The 20648-nt window shown below is 44.5% G+C and overlaps 4 protein-coding genes across 5 annotated transcripts; 2 read left to right on the top strand and 2 right to left on the bottom strand.

Moving 5' to 3' along the window:
* Positions 1–68: 68 nt before the first annotated feature.
* Positions 69–2861, bottom strand: LOC100841629 (pentatricopeptide repeat-containing protein At1g05600). The gene has a single exon (XM_003567344.4). The coding sequence runs from the start codon at positions 2742–2744 to the stop codon at positions 1113–1115; it is 1632 nt and encodes a 543-aa protein (XP_003567392.3). The 5' UTR covers positions 2745–2861; the 3' UTR covers positions 69–1112.
* Positions 2862–2887: 26 nt separating this feature from the next.
* LOC100834696 (rho GDP-dissociation inhibitor 1) lies at positions 2888–5162 on the top strand. The gene is made up of 5 exons (XM_003564853.4): positions 2888–3256; positions 3406–3472; positions 3630–3848; positions 4473–4597; positions 4758–5162. The coding sequence occupies exons 1-5, from the start codon at positions 3122–3124 to the stop codon at positions 4836–4838; spliced, it is 627 nt and encodes a 208-aa protein (XP_003564901.1). The 5' UTR covers positions 2888–3121; the 3' UTR covers positions 4839–5162.
* Positions 5163–11154: 5992 nt separating this feature from the next.
* Positions 11155–18809, top strand: LOC100841323 (glycine-rich RNA-binding protein 4, mitochondrial). 2 transcript variants are annotated; one of them, XR_002963721.1, is made up of 5 exons: positions 11155–11455; positions 11556–11624; positions 11726–13820; positions 14803–14909; positions 15007–15041. XR_002963721.1 is itself a non-coding variant. In XM_003567343.4 (5 exons), the coding sequence occupies exons 1-5, from the start codon at positions 11299–11301 to the stop codon at positions 18202–18204; spliced, it is 426 nt and encodes a 141-aa protein (XP_003567391.1). In that variant the 5' UTR covers positions 11167–11298; the 3' UTR covers positions 18205–18809. The 2 variants fall into 2 exon arrangements, 1 of the variants encoding a protein (XP_003567391.1); XM_003567343.4 differs by lacking the exon at positions 11726–13820 and adding an exon at positions 18196–18809 and having other exon boundaries at positions 11167–11455; positions 15007–15090.
* On the bottom strand, positions 15454–19685 carry LOC104582926 (protein NRT1/ PTR FAMILY 2.12). The gene is made up of 4 exons (XM_010234425.3): positions 19352–19685; positions 18241–18458; positions 17107–17687; positions 15454–16584 (listed from the first exon to the last, which is right to left on the bottom strand). The coding sequence occupies exons 1-4, from the start codon at positions 19470–19472 to the stop codon at positions 15702–15704; spliced, it is 1803 nt and encodes a 600-aa protein (XP_010232727.1). The 5' UTR covers positions 19473–19685; the 3' UTR covers positions 15454–15701.
* Between the last annotated feature and the right edge of the window lie 963 nt (positions 19686–20648).

The following is a 20648-nucleotide window of genomic DNA, read 5'->3' as shown; positions in this document are numbered from 1 at the left end:
CATCAGAATGGCAGGTTAATCTCTCAAGGCAAAGCTATATTGGGTTCCTCACCATAATTAGGAAATGATGATAGAAAATGTGAGTTCACTTAAGTAGACAATACTTTTGTCAACAGGATTTGCTCTTTTATTAAGATGTGGCATGTACACCCAAAACATGTCTGGGACTTGGTCTGTCTACAAGATAGAAATCGACGGTTCTACAATGGACACCATGCTTCACCAGACACTGGGTGAACTTGCCACAACCCCTAGTCACACGCAACACACCAGTTTAATCTCAACGCCAAAAAAACACATCAAGCAGACTTAAGGTCCTTTATCCAGCATCAGCTTTATCACGCTCCCTAAATTGCAGGGCACTCACCAAGTTGATTGCATTGCATCCATCTCTAATCTCACTTGGCCCATCCACAGGGAAGAGATAGTATCAGTAGAGCAGAAAAAGGCCTCAGCCCGTGCACTGAACACATGTCGCAGCCGTCAAAAAGAGTCACCGTTGGCTGCCAATCGAACACCAGTGCCGTGTTCATCATGAGGAACAACACCCCAGCCAGTACACCCAATTTTCCCTTTCAAGAACAAATACGTCAACAGCCCCATGCCCTCAGAATTAATACCTGCGAGCTGCTTGGCTGCTCCACAGGTTGAAATTCAGACATTTAGCGGTGTCTACAGAAAGATACCTCTCCCGTCGGTCTTCTTTTCCTTCAGCGTTGATGTGACAGCACCAAGGTTTTCATCATAATGGCAGGATGCAGCTAACAATTCATCAAACAGGTGTTGGGCCGGAACAGCGATAATCAGCACCCCACAGACCTCCTCATGCTAGTGGACACACCCGTCGGTCTTCTTTGCCTTCAGCGTTGATGTGACAGCACCAAGGTTTTCAACATGATGGCAGGATGCAGCTAACAATTCACCAAACAGGTGTTGGGCCGAAAACACCGATAATCAGCACCCAACAAACCTCAAGCTAGTGAACGCAGGGTGTCAGCTCAATTCCTCAGCTGTTGATATTTATCAAAACTGGCAAAGTGTTCAGTGCTTAAGTGCCAATCTCCATAGGGACACTTCCTTCTTAACTTCAGCGTTAAATATAAGGAAGTCCTCTATTGAATAACCAATTCGCATGCAGCTGCAACCACAACACTTTCTCCTAATCCTAAAGCCGACGAAACCAAAGAAGACCAAACACGGACATCAGGTGTTTCTCCATGGTCGATCATCTCCTCTAGCCATAACAATGCATCGTATGTTCTGCCAAGATAACACAATCCTTCAATGACATTGCTGAATTCAGTTCTTTCAGGGCGACGGTGGCCCTTCACCATCCTCTCCATAACCCTTGCCGCCTCAACAAACTGACTTTCCGAACACAAGCCCTTGATCAAGATAGAGAAAGTCTCCTTTCGAGCAACACAGCCAAGCTGCTTATCCATTCTTTTCAGGAATCCTAGGGCCTTCATTGATTGCATAATATCGCAAAGACCCTTCATTAACAAGTTATATGTTGTCACAGTCGGAACTAGACCACTCTTGGCCAACTCCTCCTCCAACACCTTGATTGCATCATCTACCCTCTGTTCCCTGCATAAAGCAATGATTTTGGCTTCATACATGCATATTGTTGGTTTGAACCCCTTCTTGCCCATGTCCTTACACAAATTATCTGCCTCATTCAAGCATCCTTCGTCATAGAGATCAAGAACCATGGATTCAAAGCTTGCAACAGTCCGCCCACCTCGCACAACCAATGCCCGATCAATGGCTTCCCGGGCGTCATCGATGCTAAGCCCTCCAAGCATTGGCACACGAAGAGAGCGCCTACTGCCTGGAGTCCTCAACCCCTTCCTGATAATCTTATCCAGCACTATCTCTGCCTGTTCACCCTGGCCAGCTGCGCAGAGTGCGACCAGCAACGCCCGGTACACCACGACATCCACGTCACAGCCCCGCTGCGACACGCGCCACAGCATGGAGTAGACGACATGCGTAGCCTCCTCGAGCATGCCGGCATTGCAGAGCGCAGGAACGATCGTGTGGTACGCGCCTCTGTCAGGCGCAAGACACTGACCAGGCATTTCTTCGAGCACCTGAAGCGCGAGGTCAGGCCGCCGCACGCGGCACATCTCCGAGATAAGCAGGCTGATGTCTTCGGATGATACAGACACTTCAGGGCGCCCCTGGAAGTCGGCAAGGAGCCTGGCAGCTTCGGGGAGGAGACCGCGGGAGAGGAGGCGGCGGAGGAGGGCGGAGAAGGAGAGGGACCAGGACGGGGCGGGGGAGGAAGGGAGTGAGGAGCGGAATATGGTGACGGCGTCCTCGGGAGGGAGGTGCGGGATGGACGAGGCGAGCAGGGCGTCGGCGGAGGGGGAGGAGCGCAGGATGCGGCGGAGGAGAGACGGGAGGAGCGAAGGGGACGCGGAAGCGGCACCGAGGAGGGATGCGTGGACGGTGTCGCTATGGCGGTAGGAGGAGCGCGCGTACCAGCGGGGCGCGTCGTCGTACAGGCGCGCGGCCTCGAGCGGGTTCTTCTGCCGGCGTATAGCTCCGGCCAGGTGCGCCGGCGCCAGCACCCGCGGCCACCTCACCGGCGTTGCTCCTCCCCCCATGGCCACTGCCCCCTGCTGCGACCTGCGAGCGCGACCAGTTCTCCAGTGAGCCCAGCCCAAGACTAACGGTCTCCATTCGACCTGCGAGATGGAGGCCCATACGGGGGCTGGCCAGGTGTGCCTGGTCATCCGCGGCCCGCGAAGAGCCCGCCCTGGATCGGCGCAACTGTCGCGATTAGTCTCGGAGGGCTGGGAATTTGGTTGGCGCCGCGCATTCTTCTCGCGCTGCCATTGCCCCCATCGCCCTTGCCACCACCGATTCCGCCCCTGTTAAAATAGTAAAGGCGGAAAAGATAAAGGATACAGAGCGCAGCGCAGGGCGCCCGCTTCCTTCCTCCCCTCTACTCCGATCGCCGCCGTGGTAGTTAACTACCCCCGCAGATCCTCCGTCCCGTTCCTTCCCCTGCCTTGCCTTGCCTAGCCGCGTAAGAGGGTGGTGCGAGGAAGGGAGCCTCGCAGCGGGAAACGGTGCGTGCGCCGTAGCGTCTGCAGCCTTGCCGGCCGCCATGGACAATAAGGACAAGGAGCACGTGAACAACGACCACGCGCCGCCAGAGGAGGAGGAGGAGGACGAGGAGGCCAAGCGCGCCGTCGTGCTCGGCCCCCAGGTGCCCCTCAAGGAGCAACTCGAGCTCGACAAGGTAGGTGCCAATCAATCGTCCAATCGGGACTTCTAATTTGGTTCGTTTCGGAGAAAATAATGCCTCCTATCTAGCATCAATTAATCGATGGATCCCTTCCTTCCTTCCTGTGATCTTCTTCTTCTGATTTCTACCACTGATCAATGTAGGATGATGAGAGCCTGAGGAGGTGGAAGGAGCAACTCCTTGGGCAGGTTGACACAGAACAGCTTGGAGGTTAACATCACAACACCCTCTTCACCTACTCGATATCAACTTCGTATCGATCCTGAAATTATTTTTTCTTGCCTCGCAACAACACATGAACAAATACGATGTAGTACTACCGATCGGTTCTGAATTACTATTTTTTCGATTTCTTTGATGGATGCAGAGACTGCGGAACCGGAGGTGAAGGTGCTGAACCTGACTATCCTGTCGCCGGACCGGCCTGACCTCGTCCTGCCGATCCCCTTCGTGGCGGACGAGAAGGGTTACGCCTTCGCGCTCAAGGACGGCAGCGCCTACAGCTTCCGCTTCTCATTCATCGTCTCCAACAACATCGTGTCAGGGCTCAAGTACACCAACACCGTCTGGAAGTCTGGATTAAGAGGTGACACCACATATATGCGCACAAACATGATCAACTCCTTTCAACTCTACCAGATCTGCTCTATATCCATTGATTCTTCTTCAAGTCTCCCATCGATCTTCCTTAAAAAGTGACGTGAAAATGATGGTTTGAATTATACCTCTATTTGAAAGTGACAGGTGACATGGATTATTCTTTTAGAATGCCAGGGTAAATGATTCTATTAATTGCTTGTGGTGTTCTTCAGTACCAAAGATTCCGAACTTCGCATACTTCTTTTTTAGGAGCGTATACTTAGATCAATGTTTAGGACATTTTAGATAACGTAATAGCTTCCTGATCGATTTCGTTTCAAGATGGAGTGTACTATTTGCACCAGATACAAAAAGACTATATTTCCCCTTGGATTCCAGTATAAAAGATGTTGTAATTGCCGCAGTTAATAACAAGATAAAAGCTGACGAAATTTATGTCACACAAAATGCTGATGAAATTTCTTTCACTGATCAAGTGATCATATATGTGTGGTCTGTTTGATTTTGATCAAGATCTCTGGTACATGAGTAGGCTTAATTTCGTGTGATCTGAGGTTTTTTATACATGTATTCCTTTGAAGTAGTTGAATTCGTTGTTCCCTGATTGCAGTGGAGAACCAGAAGATGATGCTGGGGACTTTCAGTCCCCAGGCAGAACCCTACACATATGAGGGTGAAGAAGAGACCACACCTGCTGGCATGTTTGCAAGAGGATCCTATTCTGCCAAATTGAAGGTAATACATACACTTGCCAAGATTAAGTCCAATTTTGTGCTATTAATCACTTTCTCTGCTCGACATGTTTGTTGTTCAGTTTGTGCTAAATTAAAGGTGACAATGCAATTGCTCTAGTAATTCGTTCTGCAATTAAAATGTTTGGTGTTTTTTTTGCCAGTTTATTGATGATGATGGCAAGTGCTACTTGGAGATGAGTTACTACTTCGAGATTAGAAAGGACTGGCCAGCCGTCCAATGATGTGGAACAAGGCTTCATGTTAGCTCATAGCTACGCCAAGGCAGATTTGTGCTGTTGCTTCTAGAAACCATTCGCTATCACGTCGCCATCGCCATTAACCGCCTTTTAAAAATTTGTTTCGAGCTTAATTTCCACTCTCTTTTCTCTTTCTTTCTTCGCATAATGTTCATTCAACTCGTTATATAATCGGCTCTCCCTGGAGATACTCTGATATTTATTGTACCCGAACGACATGTTGATTGTCTGAAACACACATGCTTTGCTCTGTGTCTTTATGGTGTAACTCTTTCGTCTGTTAGACAGTTAATTCCAGAGCTTCATTCCTTTCTTCCGGTACCATGAAATTTGGCTTGGCAGTTGAAGTGCAGTGATAGCTCAATTACCTTTTCCACAATCTGACAATGATGATTATGGCCGCATCTGATGTGTCAAGATCTGGCGTGTGTTTCAAGTCGTTCCCTGCACGGATGCACTTGTTGTTGCTCTCACTTGCCGCTGCCGCCGAAGGGTAATTATCGCGCTAGAGTTGTGGTCGCTGCAATGCCATTTTCTTTGAGGTTGATGGAAGAAAAGTGGCATTGCAGCTAAATGCTTTGTTACACAGCTAATGTCGGTGCTTCACCGACTCATACACCGCACACAATGAGAGCCTGTTTGGTTTGTGTCATGGACGCATGGTGTGCCTAGCCCGGAGGTCAAGTTGTTTGGTTGATGGCCTGAAGAAAAAATTGCTAGCGTGGCCCAGGTATCCAAAGTCGAGCACCTGGGTCTCTGTGGTAGCAACTGCTTGGGCAATGGGCACTAATTTCATGCTGTATTAATTAGAGAGGAGCAATTACGTGTGCAATTCTGACCCGGAACAACAAAACAAAACATCTTCAGTCACAGGCAGCAACCGAACAAGTCCCCAGGCTTACCTGGTCAAGCAGAAAAATATCAAATTTTAAGGCTACCGCCAGGCAGCACATTTTGCCGTGATGGATCCAGGGTAGCAACCAAACAGGATCTCACGTGTTTTGTTTTCGATAAAAGTTATTGGATAGGTTACGGAAATTTAAAAAATAACATCAAAGCAATTTGGTACAATTCTTTCGCTTGGTTTTACATGGGTGGACAGTAAACACGGTTACCGCTCAGTAACCAAAACCATGTCCTTCCTTCTCCACAACCCCAACGACACGTACACACCGCCATCCTTCTCTCTAGAGCTGTAATCCATTTTACCACCGCAACTCATGTCCTTTTCCATCCCCAAACCTGCACCTTAGCCGATGTCAAGGTGGAGCATAGGCATAGGCATCTCCAACGAGGTACAGTCAGCAGGTACTATAACTTCTCTCTCTTACTTTAAGGTGATGTGGAAGAGAGATGTTGAGGTAAAAGTAAGAGATGGTTTCTTGTACAAGATACTACTACTACACGGGTACCAAGACAAGAAAATAGAATGATAGTGGGCCTGCCAGGAAAGAGAAAAATATAAAATAAAACATCAATTATATAATAAAGCATAGATGAGATTAGGGGTGAGAGAAAAGTGATTACATGGACCTATGTACCCGTGCCTTGTTAGAGATGCCCTAACTTCTATCTAAACCCGAGGGGTGGGAATTGTGCCGGTGAGTCCCCAAAGTAGGTCATTGTTGTCACATGTCAGTAGTTGATTTTCTCCTTTCCCCCTCCTCTAGCATGAATCTGAAGGCAATCGTTTGCTCCTCGAGAAAGATATTGACTGTTAGTTATAAAGATTTTCCTATGCCTTATTTATATTCTGAGGGTGTCATGTTACTCTTATAGAGCCAAGTTTGCCATATAATTTTTTTTACCTAAACGCTAAGACGTGCAGCTGCACTATTTGCGTCGTCTTGGCGCACGCGCTCGCCGATCGTCCGATGCGTTGGTCCAACATCTCGTTTCTCTGAACCTCTGTCCTAATCCTCCTTCTCTTTCTCCACTGACCCGTACATAATCCCATCTCTTCCTCATTTCTTATCTCTCCCTGCACCAATTCACTTGCCCCAATTGCGGTTAGCCATGGCTGATCCGCCACGCCTGCGCATGCCTTGACCAGCCGCGGTGGCCCCGAGCCCATCGTCCTCCGCCCGCCTCCCACGCAGACCCGCCTATCCTCCTCCTCATCGGGAAACAGCGACGCCCCAGCCGCCCCGATCTGGCTCCGGATCTGCCGCGCCCGTGCCGCCTCCTCCTCTCGTCCTCCGCCTCCTCCCCATAGACCAGCCTACCCCTCTTCCTCCTCCTCGCCAGACGGTGATGCCGGCCGCGGCGCTCGTCCAAGAAAGCCCGCGTCTACCGCCTGCTGTCGGCCACCTCTATGGAGGCGCCAACATGTTCTGGCGTATGACCAGCCTCTTGGCGGTCTCGCCCGTGAGCCCCTGTGCTCGTAGCTGCTCCCTCCCATCTCCCTCGCATGCGCTCTCTCAGGCTGGTTCCTTCCGTTCGTGCGTGAGCGAGAGTTGGGAACTGCTGTTGGGCTTGGTCGTGGAAGCCGCGCCTGGGTTGTAATCGCTTGCTCTTATTTGCCTTCTTGGATCGGAGATTAGTATCCATGTGCTGTTGCTGCTAGCTGTGTCAGTGTGATTTTGCACTGGTGAGGTCGTGCGTCTGATGCTCTTATTTGGGGCCTTGGCTCAGATTTTGGTCAGGTTTGAGAAGGGCCGTATCATTGCGTAATAGGTACTGGACTCGATATTCCAGGCAAGGTTGTTGTGCTGTTAACGCTGAATCATCTTCTTGTGTGTAGTACTATTTGTTGTTGAGCACTATCATCAACTGAAAATTCATATTATTGGCCCTCTAGCATTGTTTCTCAAAGAATTTGTATGTGCCTCTGTGGTAGGTACAACAATGCCACATTATACTGGGTCTTCCTATTTTTTTGCCACTCTTTTGAATTTGATGTGGGAGAAATTTGATGTTGATCCAAATTTATTGTACCGCACCTAAAGGTAGTATTATCTTTGAATACAAAGTTGCTAAAATCTGTAGTTAGTTGCAAAAATAAGCCAAATAGTTGCTTAATACTGATCCAAAGTTGCTGCACCCAACGAAAAGAAATGATCGTGCCTGAAGAAAAAGGTGCTAAAATTTGTAGTTTCAAAAATAGGCTAAATAGTTGCTTAATATTGATCCCAAAGTTGACACACCCCACACCAAGGTAGTATCATGCCTGGATTAAAACATGTAGTTGGTTGCAAAAATAGGTTAAATAGGTCCTTAATATTGATCCCGAGTTGCTTCACCCCCACAAACGATCTGGTCGTACCTGAATAAAAAGTTGCTAAAATTTATAGAAAATTTATAGTTCGTTGTAGAAATAGGTTAAAACAATTCTTTAATATTGATCCAAGGTTACTGCATCACCACACAACGGTCTGATCGTACCTGAATAGAAAGTTGCTAAAATTTGTAGTTAGTTGTAGAAATAGGTCAAATAGTTGCTTAACGTTGATCTAAAGTTACTAGCACACCCAAAGGTTTGATCGTGCCTTAATACAATGTTGCTTTAATTAGTCGCAAAAATATGTCCAGTAATTGTTTAATGTTGATCTAAAGTTACTGCATCACACCCAAATGTATGATTGTGCTTTAATACAAAGTTGCTAAATTTTGTAATTAGTCGCAAAAATATGCCAAATAGTTGCTTAATTTTGATCTAAAGTTACTGCACCCCACCCAAGGGTATGATCGTGCCTTAATAGAAAGTTGCTAAAATTTGTAATGAGACGCAAAAATATGCCCAATAGTTGCTTAATGTACTGTACCACACCCAAAGGTATGATCGTGCGTTAAGACAAAGTTGCTATATTTTGTAATTAGTCGCAAAAATATGCCCAATACTTGCTTAATGTTGATGTACAGTTATTGCACCCCACCCAAAGGTACGATCGTGTCTTAATACCAAATTGCTAAAATTTGTATTTAGTCACAAAAATATGACCAAGAGTTGCTTAATGTTGATCTAAAGTTACTGCATCCCACCCAAAGGTATGATCATGTCTTAATACAAAGTTGCTAAAATTTGTAATTAGTCGCAAAAATATGCCAAATAGTTGCTTATTGTTGATCTCAAGTTACTACACCCCACCCAAAGGTACGATCGTGTCTTAATAGAAAGTTGCTAAAATTCATAATTAGTGGCAAAAATATGCCAAATAGTTGCTTAATGCTGATCTAAAGTTACTGCACCCCACCCAAGAGTATGATCGTGCCTTAATAGAAAGTTGCTAAAATTTGTAATTAGTCGCAAAAATATGCCCAATAGTTGCTTAATGTACTGTATCACAACCAAAGGTATGATCGTGCCTTAAGACAAAATTGCTATATTTTGTAATTAGTCGCAAAAATATGCCCAATACTTGCTTAATGTTGATGTAAAGTTACTGCACCCCACCCAAAGGTACGATCGTGTCTTAATACAAAGTTGCTAAAATTTGTAATTAGTCGCAAAAATATGACCAACGGTCGCTTAATGTTGATCTAAAGTTACTGCATCCCACCCAAATGTATGATCGTGTCTTAATACGAAGTTGCTAAATTTTGTAATTAGTCACAAAAATATGCCAAACAGTTGCTTATTGTTGATCTCAAGTTACTACACCCCACCCAAAGGTACGTTCGTGCCTTAATAGCAGTTGCTAAAATTCGTAATTAGTGGCAAAAATATGCTAAATAGTTGCTTAATGCTGATCTAAAGTTATGGCACCCCCACCCAAAGTATGATTGTGCCTTACTACAAAGTTGCTAATATTGTAATTAGTTGCAAAAATATGCCAAATTGGTGCTTAATGCTGACCAAAGTTGCTGCACCTCACACAAAGTAGGATCGTGCTGAAATACAAATTTGCTATAAAAAATGTAGTTAGTTGCTAAAATATGACAAATAGTTGCTTAATGTTGATCCAAAACTGCACCTCACACGGGTAGGATTATGACAGGATGAAAAGTTGTTAAAATTTGTAGTTAGTTGCAAAAATAGGATATTAGTTGCTTAATGTTGATCCAATATTATTGCACCCCACACTAGCTAGGTATGATCGTGCCTGAATGAAAGTTGTTAAAATTTGTAGTTAGTTGCAAAAATAGGATATTAGTTGCTTAATGTTGATCCAATATTATTGCACCCCACACTAGCTAGGTATGATCGTGCCTGAATGAAAAGTTGTTAAAATATGTAGTTAATTGGAATAATAGGCCTAATAGTTGCTTAATGTTGATCCAAGTTGCTGCAACCCCTCAAAGATATGATCACACCCGAATATAAAGTTGTTAAATTTTGTATTTATTTGCAAAAGGTGTCAAATAGTTTGCTTAATGTTGATCCAAACTTGTTGCACCCACACGAAGTAGGATCGTGCTTGAATACAAATTTGCTAAAACTCCGCAGCTAGTTGCTAAAATGTGCCAAATAGTTGACATATATGTTCATATAAGATCCAAAAATTAATTATCAGCACAAAAGTCAAAGCTGCTAGTATAAGAGTCGAAGTTGCCAGTATATGAGCCAAAATTGGTACTATGGGCGTGAATGTTGAAAGTATATGAGCAAAGTTGCTAATATGAGAGTCAAAGTTGCCGTATAAAATACAAAGTTGTAACTAAATAATGAAAGTTGCAACCGAACACACTAAAGGTATCTGCAATGGAGTAAAACGTGCTAACAGTATGAGAGCCAAATTTGCTAGTATGTAGCCGAACTTGTCAGTATGAGAGTCAAATATTTCAGTATAGGGTACAAGAAAGTTGCAAAAAAGTAGAAAAAATTGTATTTTATAACATAAAAGTTGATTTTCAAAAAATATTTGTCAAAATATACCAAAGTGGGATCTAATTTTGAAGATCTCACTGCGATAGAGCCAATGGTGCAAACAGATCATAATTTTGACACTCGGTTTGAAAGTTATAGCGTTTTGAAAGTAAAAAAATGCATTTAGCTAAACAATCCGAACATATCTCAGTTTGCATGCACGTGGCTTTGCGCCAATACGAACTCGTGACAGCCTGGCAGCATGGGATCGTGGAGGTTTGGTAGTCGTCCGTTTAGAATATTTCTATATTGAGATACAAAGCAATTATGGCAATACGCAAATTTTCTAATCCGGCCGTTGGCTGGCTGGGCTTAACGAGCCAACGGCCGCCCACTAGCAGCCTCCTTTTTTTTATACCGAGTTACCAGCCAAGAATGTATTGTTACATTATCTATAAAATAAATAAAACTACAATCATAATTTAGTATTTATAAATAAAAATAAAACCAACATCAGTTTTCCTTTTTTTTTAACAAAATCGAACAACATTAATGTCACTTGAATACTGTGCTGTAGCAAATTAAACCCAACCGGGGAACCGCCCGGACCTCCCGGCGTCCGGCTCCATGTGCAGTCTCTTGTAGGATTCCTCACGTACTCGCGGCTCAGTTTGCCAGCCGTTTACCGCCGCCGCCGGCATGGCCCCTCCGGCGCTGCTCTCCCGCTTGCGCCTCGCACCTCTCCACCACCACCTGCGCCGCTCTATCTCCGCTGCCACCCCACCACCAGACGAGTCGCCCCCTTCCCATCCTCCCTCGCCGGCGCCGCCCTCCAACCCCAAGCTCTTCGTTGCCGGTACCACCCTGCTCTCCTCTCCTGCCCCCGACTGCTTATTCCGCCAACTATTTAATGGCTCTCATCAAAGTTTGTATCGATTATTTGCGAGCATCTTCAGGGCTGTCGTGGTCCGCAGACGAGCGGTCGCTGATGGACGCCTTCTCCTCGTTCGGCACCGTCACCGAAGGTAAACAACAACGCACAGACTACAACCATTTTCGCTCCAAGCTTGCTTCATTTAGTCGGTAGCAATGTAACCTCTCGAGTGGTGGGTGATGGGCGGTTCAGATGATGCGCACGCTAGGTGTTCGACGAAATGGCTCCGAGGCCATGGGCGTTCCCATTCCATCCAGCCTCACGAACTGTTTGAGAGAATGCCTGTTAGGGACGTGGTCGCGTGCTCGTCGGCAATCTACCGAAACGCGAGGAGCGGGTCCTTTGATGAGGCCGTTGGGCTGTTTGTCGGTATGATGAGGGCAAGGGTGTGCCCAAATTCTTTCACCTTGGTTGGTGCATCGCTTGCAGCGGCTGGGCTAGGTGACTCCGTGCTCACTGAGTGCATCCATGGGTGGGCTGTCAAGAGTCGGTTGGATTCCAATCCTTTTGTTCGAACTGCATTGCTTGATTCATATGCGAAATGTGGTTGCCCCATTAAGGCGTTGGCTTTGTTTAGTGAAATGAGGGATCCAGGTATAGTTACCTGGAATTCAATGATCTCCGGTTTAGTGCACAATGGTTTGTTCGAGGAGGCGTTGTTGGTGTTTAAAAGGTCTCTTCGATCGTTTGGGCCAATTCATAATGTTGTTACTATGATAAGCACAGCTCAAGCATGTGCTGGTTGTGGTGATGTTGGACTGTGTGGGACTGCACATGCTTACACGGTCAAGATCGGGCTTGATCTGGATGTATCGGTGACAAACTCAATACTGGGCATGTACCTGAGTTTTGCTAGTCTTGAGACTGGAAAAGTGATTTTCAGGAAGATTCCAGTTAGCAATGTTGTTAGTTGGACGATGATGATGGGTTCCCTTCTCGAGAAAGGGCATGCTGGTGAAGTTATACATATGTTTGTTAAGATGAGGTTAAATGGCATAGTGCCTGACAGGGTAGCTATGGTTTGTTTGGTGCAAGCCTGTGCACTTATGGGTGATAAAAGGAGAGGAAAGTTGGTTCATAACCAGATTGTAATCCGTGGATTCAGTAGAGAGCTTCCTGCTGTTAATTCCTTAATCACAATGTATTCCAAATGTGAGGATTTAAGTTCTGCAAGAAAGTTGTTTGTTGGCACAAGGGATAAGAGTTTGGTGTCATGGACTGCAATGGTGGCAGGTTGTGTAGAAAATGGAAATGCGCTAGAAGGGTTGCATCTCTTTGCTAAGATGAGGCATGAAGGTCTGTTTGTGATTGATTCTGTAACATTAGTCACCTTATTGCTTGCCTGCTATGTGATTGCTAAGTTTGACCTATCTGTTCAACTTCATGGGTATAGCTATAAGTCAGGTTTGTATCTGCACAGACCTGTTCTTAATACCCTCATGGCAGTTTATGGCAAGTGTGGATATGTGGCTTTAGCCCAAAAAGTGTTTGACGAGATGATTTCTCGAGACACTGTCTCATGGAATACTATGATATTATCCTATGGTATAAATGGCCAAGGAGAGGAAGCAATAACACTTTTTAGCGAGATGGAGAAATCTAGCGAGGACCAAGACAGTGTAACATACTTGAACACATTGCTAGCATGCAGCCATTCTGGACTGGTGGATGATGGGTTAGTCATCTTTAGAAGAATGATTAATGAGAAAGGCATAAATCCACATCAGGAGCACATTGGATGCATCGTAGATATGTTGGCAAGAGCTGGCCGCTTGGATGAAGCAGCAGGAGTGGCTAGCTTGACTGACAATAAATTGGGACCAAATGCTTGGAAGGCCTTAATGGGAGGGGGTCATTTGCATAATGATATAAAATTCACTAAAATTGCTGCACAGAAGGTGCTTACGATGGAATCATTTGATTATGGACATGTGGTGTTACTTTCTAACAGTTATGCATCACTTGGGAAATATAGTGCTGCCGAATCTGTCAGATCCTGTCATACAAAACAGGTTGCAAAGAAAACTCTGGGGCTTAGTTCTATCTAGGCCATGACATCCAGCACGGGATGGAAGAATGTTCCTTCCCTGGGAAGGGGTGAGAAATTGTGAAAAATGGATAAGCATCAACACAGGTTTCAAAAGGCTCATACGCATTAGCAGATTGGCTCAGACCCTCGGCCATTGGATATTTGGATCTTGAGTCTCGTGAGTCACCGCGTCGTTACTAAAAATTCATCTCGGTCACTTCAGGAGCCTTTTGACGTGTGACTGGAGTTTTTCAGACGGTATTCTGACCCACTTGGAGAACTTGTTAAGTACACCTTCGTTTTTCATTACTTTATCTTTTTCATGCCCCTTTGTAGCATTTGCCTTGGAATATATCTGGTTAGAACTTGGAAGCCCAATCGTACTAGCCTCCGATTGACCTGATCCGGACCTGTTTCAACTGGTGCTGGATACATGCATGTGCTGAATTGTAGCAACAACATACAGTTCACAGTAATGTATATACTATTTTTGTAGAAGCTGCCGTCACTGTGTGCGCTTTTCAGTACATAATTCTTGAGCAATACGATTGGGTGCACTTCATCATGTAATTCGAGGGACAAAAAATCAGCACCTTAGACAACTGAACAAAAATACGGGTAGGATTTGCTTGAAGTATTTCATAATATATATTTCTTATATCTGCATCAATGGATCAGGTTAAGTGCATCCAAGTATTTCTGCTGCAACTTGCAATTTTTTGGTAGTCCCTGTATCAGCTGATTTTAAGTATGAACTTTTAATTTGGTGTTTGTTCATGAATCTAGCGGTTGGCCGTCTTTCTTCCTTAAGGTGATTGTATACTTCTCAGGTGTTGATACTAAGTGGGAGTCATGTACTCTATTAGTTTTATGTTGTAGGTAGCTAGCCGCCCTCTCAACTTTACATTACTGCACAGTGCACACCTGCATGCAGACTGGTTCATGCACATGGGTTTCTGTATGGCCATCATTTCTGTTTAGCATAAGTTCATATGTGGCATGTGGTTGTTAGTTCTTTAACAGAGGGGATTACTCTGAGTGATGGCATGTCTACATAATACTCTGGAGCCACTGACTGGGTGATATCAATTTTTGCCTGGTATAAGATTGTGTGGCCACAATGGACTGTAGTATCATTTATTCTATCCACCCCCCAAAACATAATGCTTAAATATATGTTTTTACATTTGCTAGACAAATCTTATTAGTGAAGTTTTATGGAGACTATTTCTTGTTGCAGTGAGAATAATGTACGACAAAAACTCTGGAAGGTCAAGAGGCTTTGGTTTTGTTCAGTTCTCAAATGATTATGAAGCTAAGTGCGCCAAGGATGCTATGGATGGAAAGGTGCTATCTGGAGAGAGTCACCTTACAAATTTCTATTAACTATTCATAAAATGATCAAACAAATAACTTGGAGATTTTTTTTTTGTTAATTATACAGGTAATGCTAGGACGGTCGTTGAAGATAAGTTATGCTCTTGGAAAAGTTCGTGGTGGTCCAGTTATTGTTCCACGACTTTCCACGGTAGGTCAACATTGCTAGTGATTTCTATTATACTTCTTGGAATGTGCAATTGTGCATATCCTTTACATCCTATTCAAAGTAAATATGTCAAAACCAAGCTAGATAAATTGTGGATTTTTTTATATTTTCGAACTGCTTTTGAAAGTTCGCTCAAGTATATGAAGGATCACCTGATAACCATACCGTATGAACTCGCCTGACATTATTATTGAAAGCTTATTTAACTTGGTAGTTAATCTAAACATTATGTGCATGCATTTCAAAAATAAAAATAACTGGTGTACACATGAAATGTTGTCACTAGCAACTTAGAAAGGACGGCCTTTGCGTACTTGCTGCAGAAATACTACAGAGTCAATTAAGTTCTGAAAAAATACGGCTGAATTCATTAAGTTCCGGAAACTCGAATTCATTTAATTCGAATACAAGGCAGCTTTTATCTCTTTATTGATGCTCTTTGGGATAATCTTAATCTGCCCTGGCTAAACTATGTCACATTCAAAAGATCTTAAGATAACAAGAAAGTTGGTCTGACATGTTACAAAACATGAAGACCTCTTGAATATGTCCAAAGTAATATACTCTCTGCAGGACAAATTCCCTTACGAGACTTACTTGTTACGTACATCTGTGTTGATCTCAATCTCTTTATCTGCCTCTTCGATGGACTCTTCAGCATAGAGTGACATGGATTTATATTGATAGTAGTGCGAGCATATAAGGAAGTAGAAAAGGTTCAGTACTCCCATGAGGGCAATGAAATAGAAGTAATAGTCGAGTTTGCCGAGATTAATGTTGTCTGTCAACCAGCTTGTGTGACCATCTCTGCTAGTCACCTTTCCTGTGATGCTTGCCAAAGCAGTACTCAAGTAGTTCGCTCCAGCTAAAGTAACGAAAAATAGGGATCCTGCTAGGGTTAGCATGTGCTCTGGAAACTGCTTATTGTAAAATTCTATTTGTCCAACTGCATTGAAGGCCTCAGCAATACCCATTAAAACCAATTGGGGGGCAAGCCAAAAGACTGACAGAGGTGATTTTCCTCCATTAGACAAAGCTGAGTTCCTTCTTTTACATTCAACAAGCCCTGCTACCACCATTGAAATGGGAGAAATCACCAACCCTATACCCTGTCTCTGAAGAAGTGTGATCCCACTTTCCACTCCGGTGAATCTTCTAGCCATAGGTACTAAAATTCGGTCATAAATGGGCATGAATACAGTCAGGGCGATGAAGGATATGGTTATTACAGAGGCTGCAGGAATTTCAAAGTGTGGCCCAAGGTGACAGTCCATTGTTAATATTTGCAAGATTATATAGGTGTATTGTTGAGCCAATGCAACGAAGCACATGATGCCAGAAATACAAATAGGCACAATTCTTATCAAACACTTGACCTCCTCTATCTGCTGGATACTGCAAAGCTCCCATGGGTTTCTTGCAGAACCGTCACTATTTATGTCACCTTCCCTTACAATTGTGCCTTTGTTCAGAAACCTGAGAATGAGTACCAATTAAAAGTTTATATGCATAGCATGTAGCATATAATTATTTGAAATTATTGTTATTATTGTTTGACATGGCCAGCATCTTCTTAATGTTCCTATTTAACTGCATTCAGGCATGCAGGACATTCTACTCACTTTATCTGCAGAATTGGCCAGATGAATTTCTGCATGTTAAATTGTTCTTTCGTCTTAATTAATGAAAAGCAGCGCTGCTGCCTTTTCGTCAAAAAAAATCTGCATGTTGGTAGCAAGTGCATGGGTGCAGCTACTTGGTAAATAGTTATATGCCGGTGTTGTTAAGCGTACACAATACTCTTAGGAGATTTTAACACCTAGCTGTATGAGTCGTTCAACTGGTTATGTAATGAACAAATGTTAAACAAAAAAATTGGATTAACTACGGGAAATTGTTTTTGCTTGGGAAACATGATCCTTTTGAGAATGGGATCGCATCAAATGGCAATTTTGTGTATGTACTGTGACAATAACAGTGTCTAGTTCTTTATTTTACCTGAACTGGGAGGTAAGTGGCAATCTGAAAATGCGGTTGCCCCTTGTGGGAGGGTTGTAGAGCAGTAGCTCTTGTTGATTTGTATCGCCAGGACATGGAATCTTGAGTCTTCTCTTTTTAAATGATGCCACTAAAACATGGGCAATTCCAGTGAAGATGCTTCCCTCTGGTGGTACATGGACATAAAGTCTGGTACCCATAAATAAGATGATAATTGCCATCAACATAAAGAATGTTGGTATGCCAAATCCTATTGGCCAGCTTATTTTAGTCTGGATGTAGATGATAATAGTCATGGAGAACACCAAGGCGGCACTAGTTGTGCCATAGTACCAGTTATAATAGCTGTTCAGGCCCTTTCGGCTTTTTTCATCAGTCATGTCGAATTGGTCTACTCCAAAGGGCAAGCTGCATGGCCGTATCGCTCCACCACCGATGATTAGAAACCCTAGAGAAAGGTATAACACACTCAGCTGGAGTGTTGATGGACTATTGCAGTGTTCACCCAATTGGGTTGTTTGATTGCAGCTTGATACTTTGAGAGCTGGAAGTGATGCAGATAAGGTCAATCCCAGCATCCCCTGTTTTTAAAGCAAATATATACACAGATTAGACTCTGAACAGTACCCAATTTATCAGTTGCTGATGGTCGCCAGCATATTGTGAGAAACTTAGTGCAGTTGCGTTCACGTCTTTTTAGCTTGTGTAAAGTTGTATCCGTCAAGCAAGTGCAGTCTACTAGAATATGCATCTCGAGCTAACTAAAGTGCATTGTGTCTTTCATGTGCTTTTGTACTTGAAGCAACATGAAGCAGTAGTGTGTAGCAGCAGGATGCAGCCGGATAGCAGGATGCAGTGGTACTACCAGTAGAATCCTTAGAACAGCTTAAACCAGTAAAAATATCATTTGCTGAGACATCAGAGTTTGTTGGGGTAAATAAACAAATTGAAGTGTTGATCATTATCTGTGGTTCCTGCACAGGCAAATTTCATCTATTAATCAGCATTGCTGGTTATTCTATTCAATTTTTGATGCCTGACTTTGACAACGACAATTGATCTTACATTTATTTTTCTGTCAACGAGCAGGTGAAATGAAACTGAGAGAGGAACACTGGTCGTGCATGGACATACCAGGAGGCTAGCGAATGATCCATAGGCCAGGGTTCTGAACCTTCCCAAGTAGGCGTCGGAGATGAAAGCGCCTAGCAACGGCGAGAAGTTAAGCGTACCATAGAAAATATTGGTGATGTTCGTTGCCTGTAGCTGCCCAATGTTGAAACGTGTCACAAGATAGACCGTCAGATTTGCTGCCACACCAATTGACCCAACCTTCTCACATGTCTCAGTTCCTGCATGGACAGAAAATCGCAGACACTCATTTCTGTACTCTATATGGGGTTAGTTTGTGTTGATTCGTGTGGAAAAAAAAAGAGATGCACAAAGTTGCAATTAAAGGTTACTGCTGTATGCAACGGTGCATGATAAAACCCAACCGAACTAAAATCATCTTTCTTGCTTCTTGGACGCAGCTCCTCTGCTGCGGTGGTGGTGGCTGGACTCACGTGATGGTCACCACCACGGCAGGAGACGTACACCAGGCGATCCGTTTCAGTTTTTCTTTCGATGATTAACGTCATCGTTTGTATACATGTCATAGAGAAAATATTGAAGATTTATGCTCATAAATGTTCGTTTGTTACTATGCCACCCTTTGCATAGTCATTTCTACCAAGTAGTTGCAGAAAAAAATCTGCTAGAATCCAATTCCGGTCTCTCTCTACAAAAACATGCCGCTACCTAAGAAAAAGTCCAATTGGTTTCACTCACTAGTCTTCTCTCACTTAACAAACCTCTCATCTAAAAAAACATCAACCTCATCCCCGGTCGCCCCTACCCCGAGCTACAAATCTATCTTTTGTTTCTCTATCCCAAACATCCCCCGTAATTTCAACGCAATGCTTTTGCTCGCCATATCTTGAGCTGAACTGTTCCCGGTGCATCAACGGAAGACGAAATCCTCTCAAAAAAAAAAGGGAAGACGGAATGAACGAGCGGCCCTGAGAGCCAAGGTTGTAGAGCTAGAATACTGTTGTAGAGCTAGTAAAATCCACGCGTCCTGGTTATAGAGCTAGTAAAATCCATGCATCATCTCCCAGAGAGAGAGAGAAAAAAACACACACGAGAAAACACAAAACCAAAGCAGGTTGGGGGATGGAGGGACGGGAAGGAACGCCGTACGTACCTATGATGAAGGGCATGCACTTCCACCCCCGCGGCCTCCTCCTCCTCCTGCCGCCGCTCTCCAACACCTCCGGAACAGCAGCCCCGGCATCAGCATCAGTCCCAGCACCAGCGTCAGCCATCTCTCCGGAAGTAAAACAAGAGTCACCAAGGAAGAGACGTCGGTCGTCGTGGGTCGTCCGAGTGACTATAGCTCCCGTGAGCGGTGAGTCGGCAGGCAGGCAGAAAGAAAGGCCAGAGCAGAGCACACAGCACAGGCAGCCGAGAAGGCGACTGACTTCGGTTCCGTCACGCACGCGCCTGCCTGCTGGCCCTGCCCGCGGCTCCGGATGCGGAGCATGGGGCCGATATATAACATGGCCCAGCCGTCACGCGGGACGCGTGAGCAGGAGAGCACAAGGGGACGGGCCGCCACGCGTCGAACCGCTTGTAACGTGCGTGGCGCGGCTGGTTTGTGTCTTTGAGGTTGCAAACTTAACCCGAGGACTGGATGCTGAGTAGTCAGTAGAGCGGCGGGGGCGGTGAAGTCATTGTGGCTGTGGTCTCCTTCCTCCGGCCTTTGGCTAGATGGCCACTGACGTTGAGAGAGCAATGCCGTCAGCTTTTCTGATCTTGGGGATACAATCGAGCTAGGTGCTTTGTTCTGCGGGATATGTACGTCGATGCCAGGTCAGCTATGCACTCTCGAGTTCACCTATCACACTCTCGCTAGAGGCATCGACAGTAGATTTTCTGATCTCCTAAAATGAGGAAACCCCTCTCAGAGAGATCACTGCGGGAACCTCTATCTGCTTGTGTCGCGCACGGACTTGGTGCGGCCACAGCTCAAGCCATGTGTCTCGGAGTTGTGGTGTCTTAGCTGCTATGTGTATTGCCTTTATTGAAACCTTTGTATTGTTTCTCCCATATTTGTACTGCTTTATATGCTATATTTGACCCAATCTTGCGTATTTGTTTTTGCCTTATATCACATAACTGTATTGTTGTGCATTTGTCATGCCTTACGTGTTTGCATTGTCGTTGTATCATAAATAAATGTACTGCCTTAAATGTCCTTTTTTTGCTTTTTTTTTTGTTTTGTATTGTCGTTGTCTCATGATTGTGCCAACATAAATGTTGTCTTTGTCCCACCTTATGAATTTGGCATGCATTGTGTTGGCTTGCTACATACCGTGCAATTTGAGTAATGCATGTACAAGGTAGCCAAAATCGACGGTCCCCAGGGAATCTCCCCGCAAAAAAAAAAAAAAAAAAAAAAAACAGAATCTAATTTTGAAGATCTCACCAGAAGAAACGCC

The sequence above is a fragment of the Brachypodium distachyon genome, chromosome 2 (genome assembly GCF_000005505.3).
Source record: "Brachypodium distachyon strain Bd21 chromosome 2, Brachypodium_distachyon_v3.0, whole genome shotgun sequence".
In the NCBI taxonomy this organism is placed as follows: domain Eukaryota; kingdom Viridiplantae; phylum Streptophyta; class Magnoliopsida; order Poales; family Poaceae; genus Brachypodium; species Brachypodium distachyon.
The sequence above is the reverse complement of the archived record's forward strand: the minus strand, read 5'-3'. Positions and strand labels throughout refer to the sequence as shown.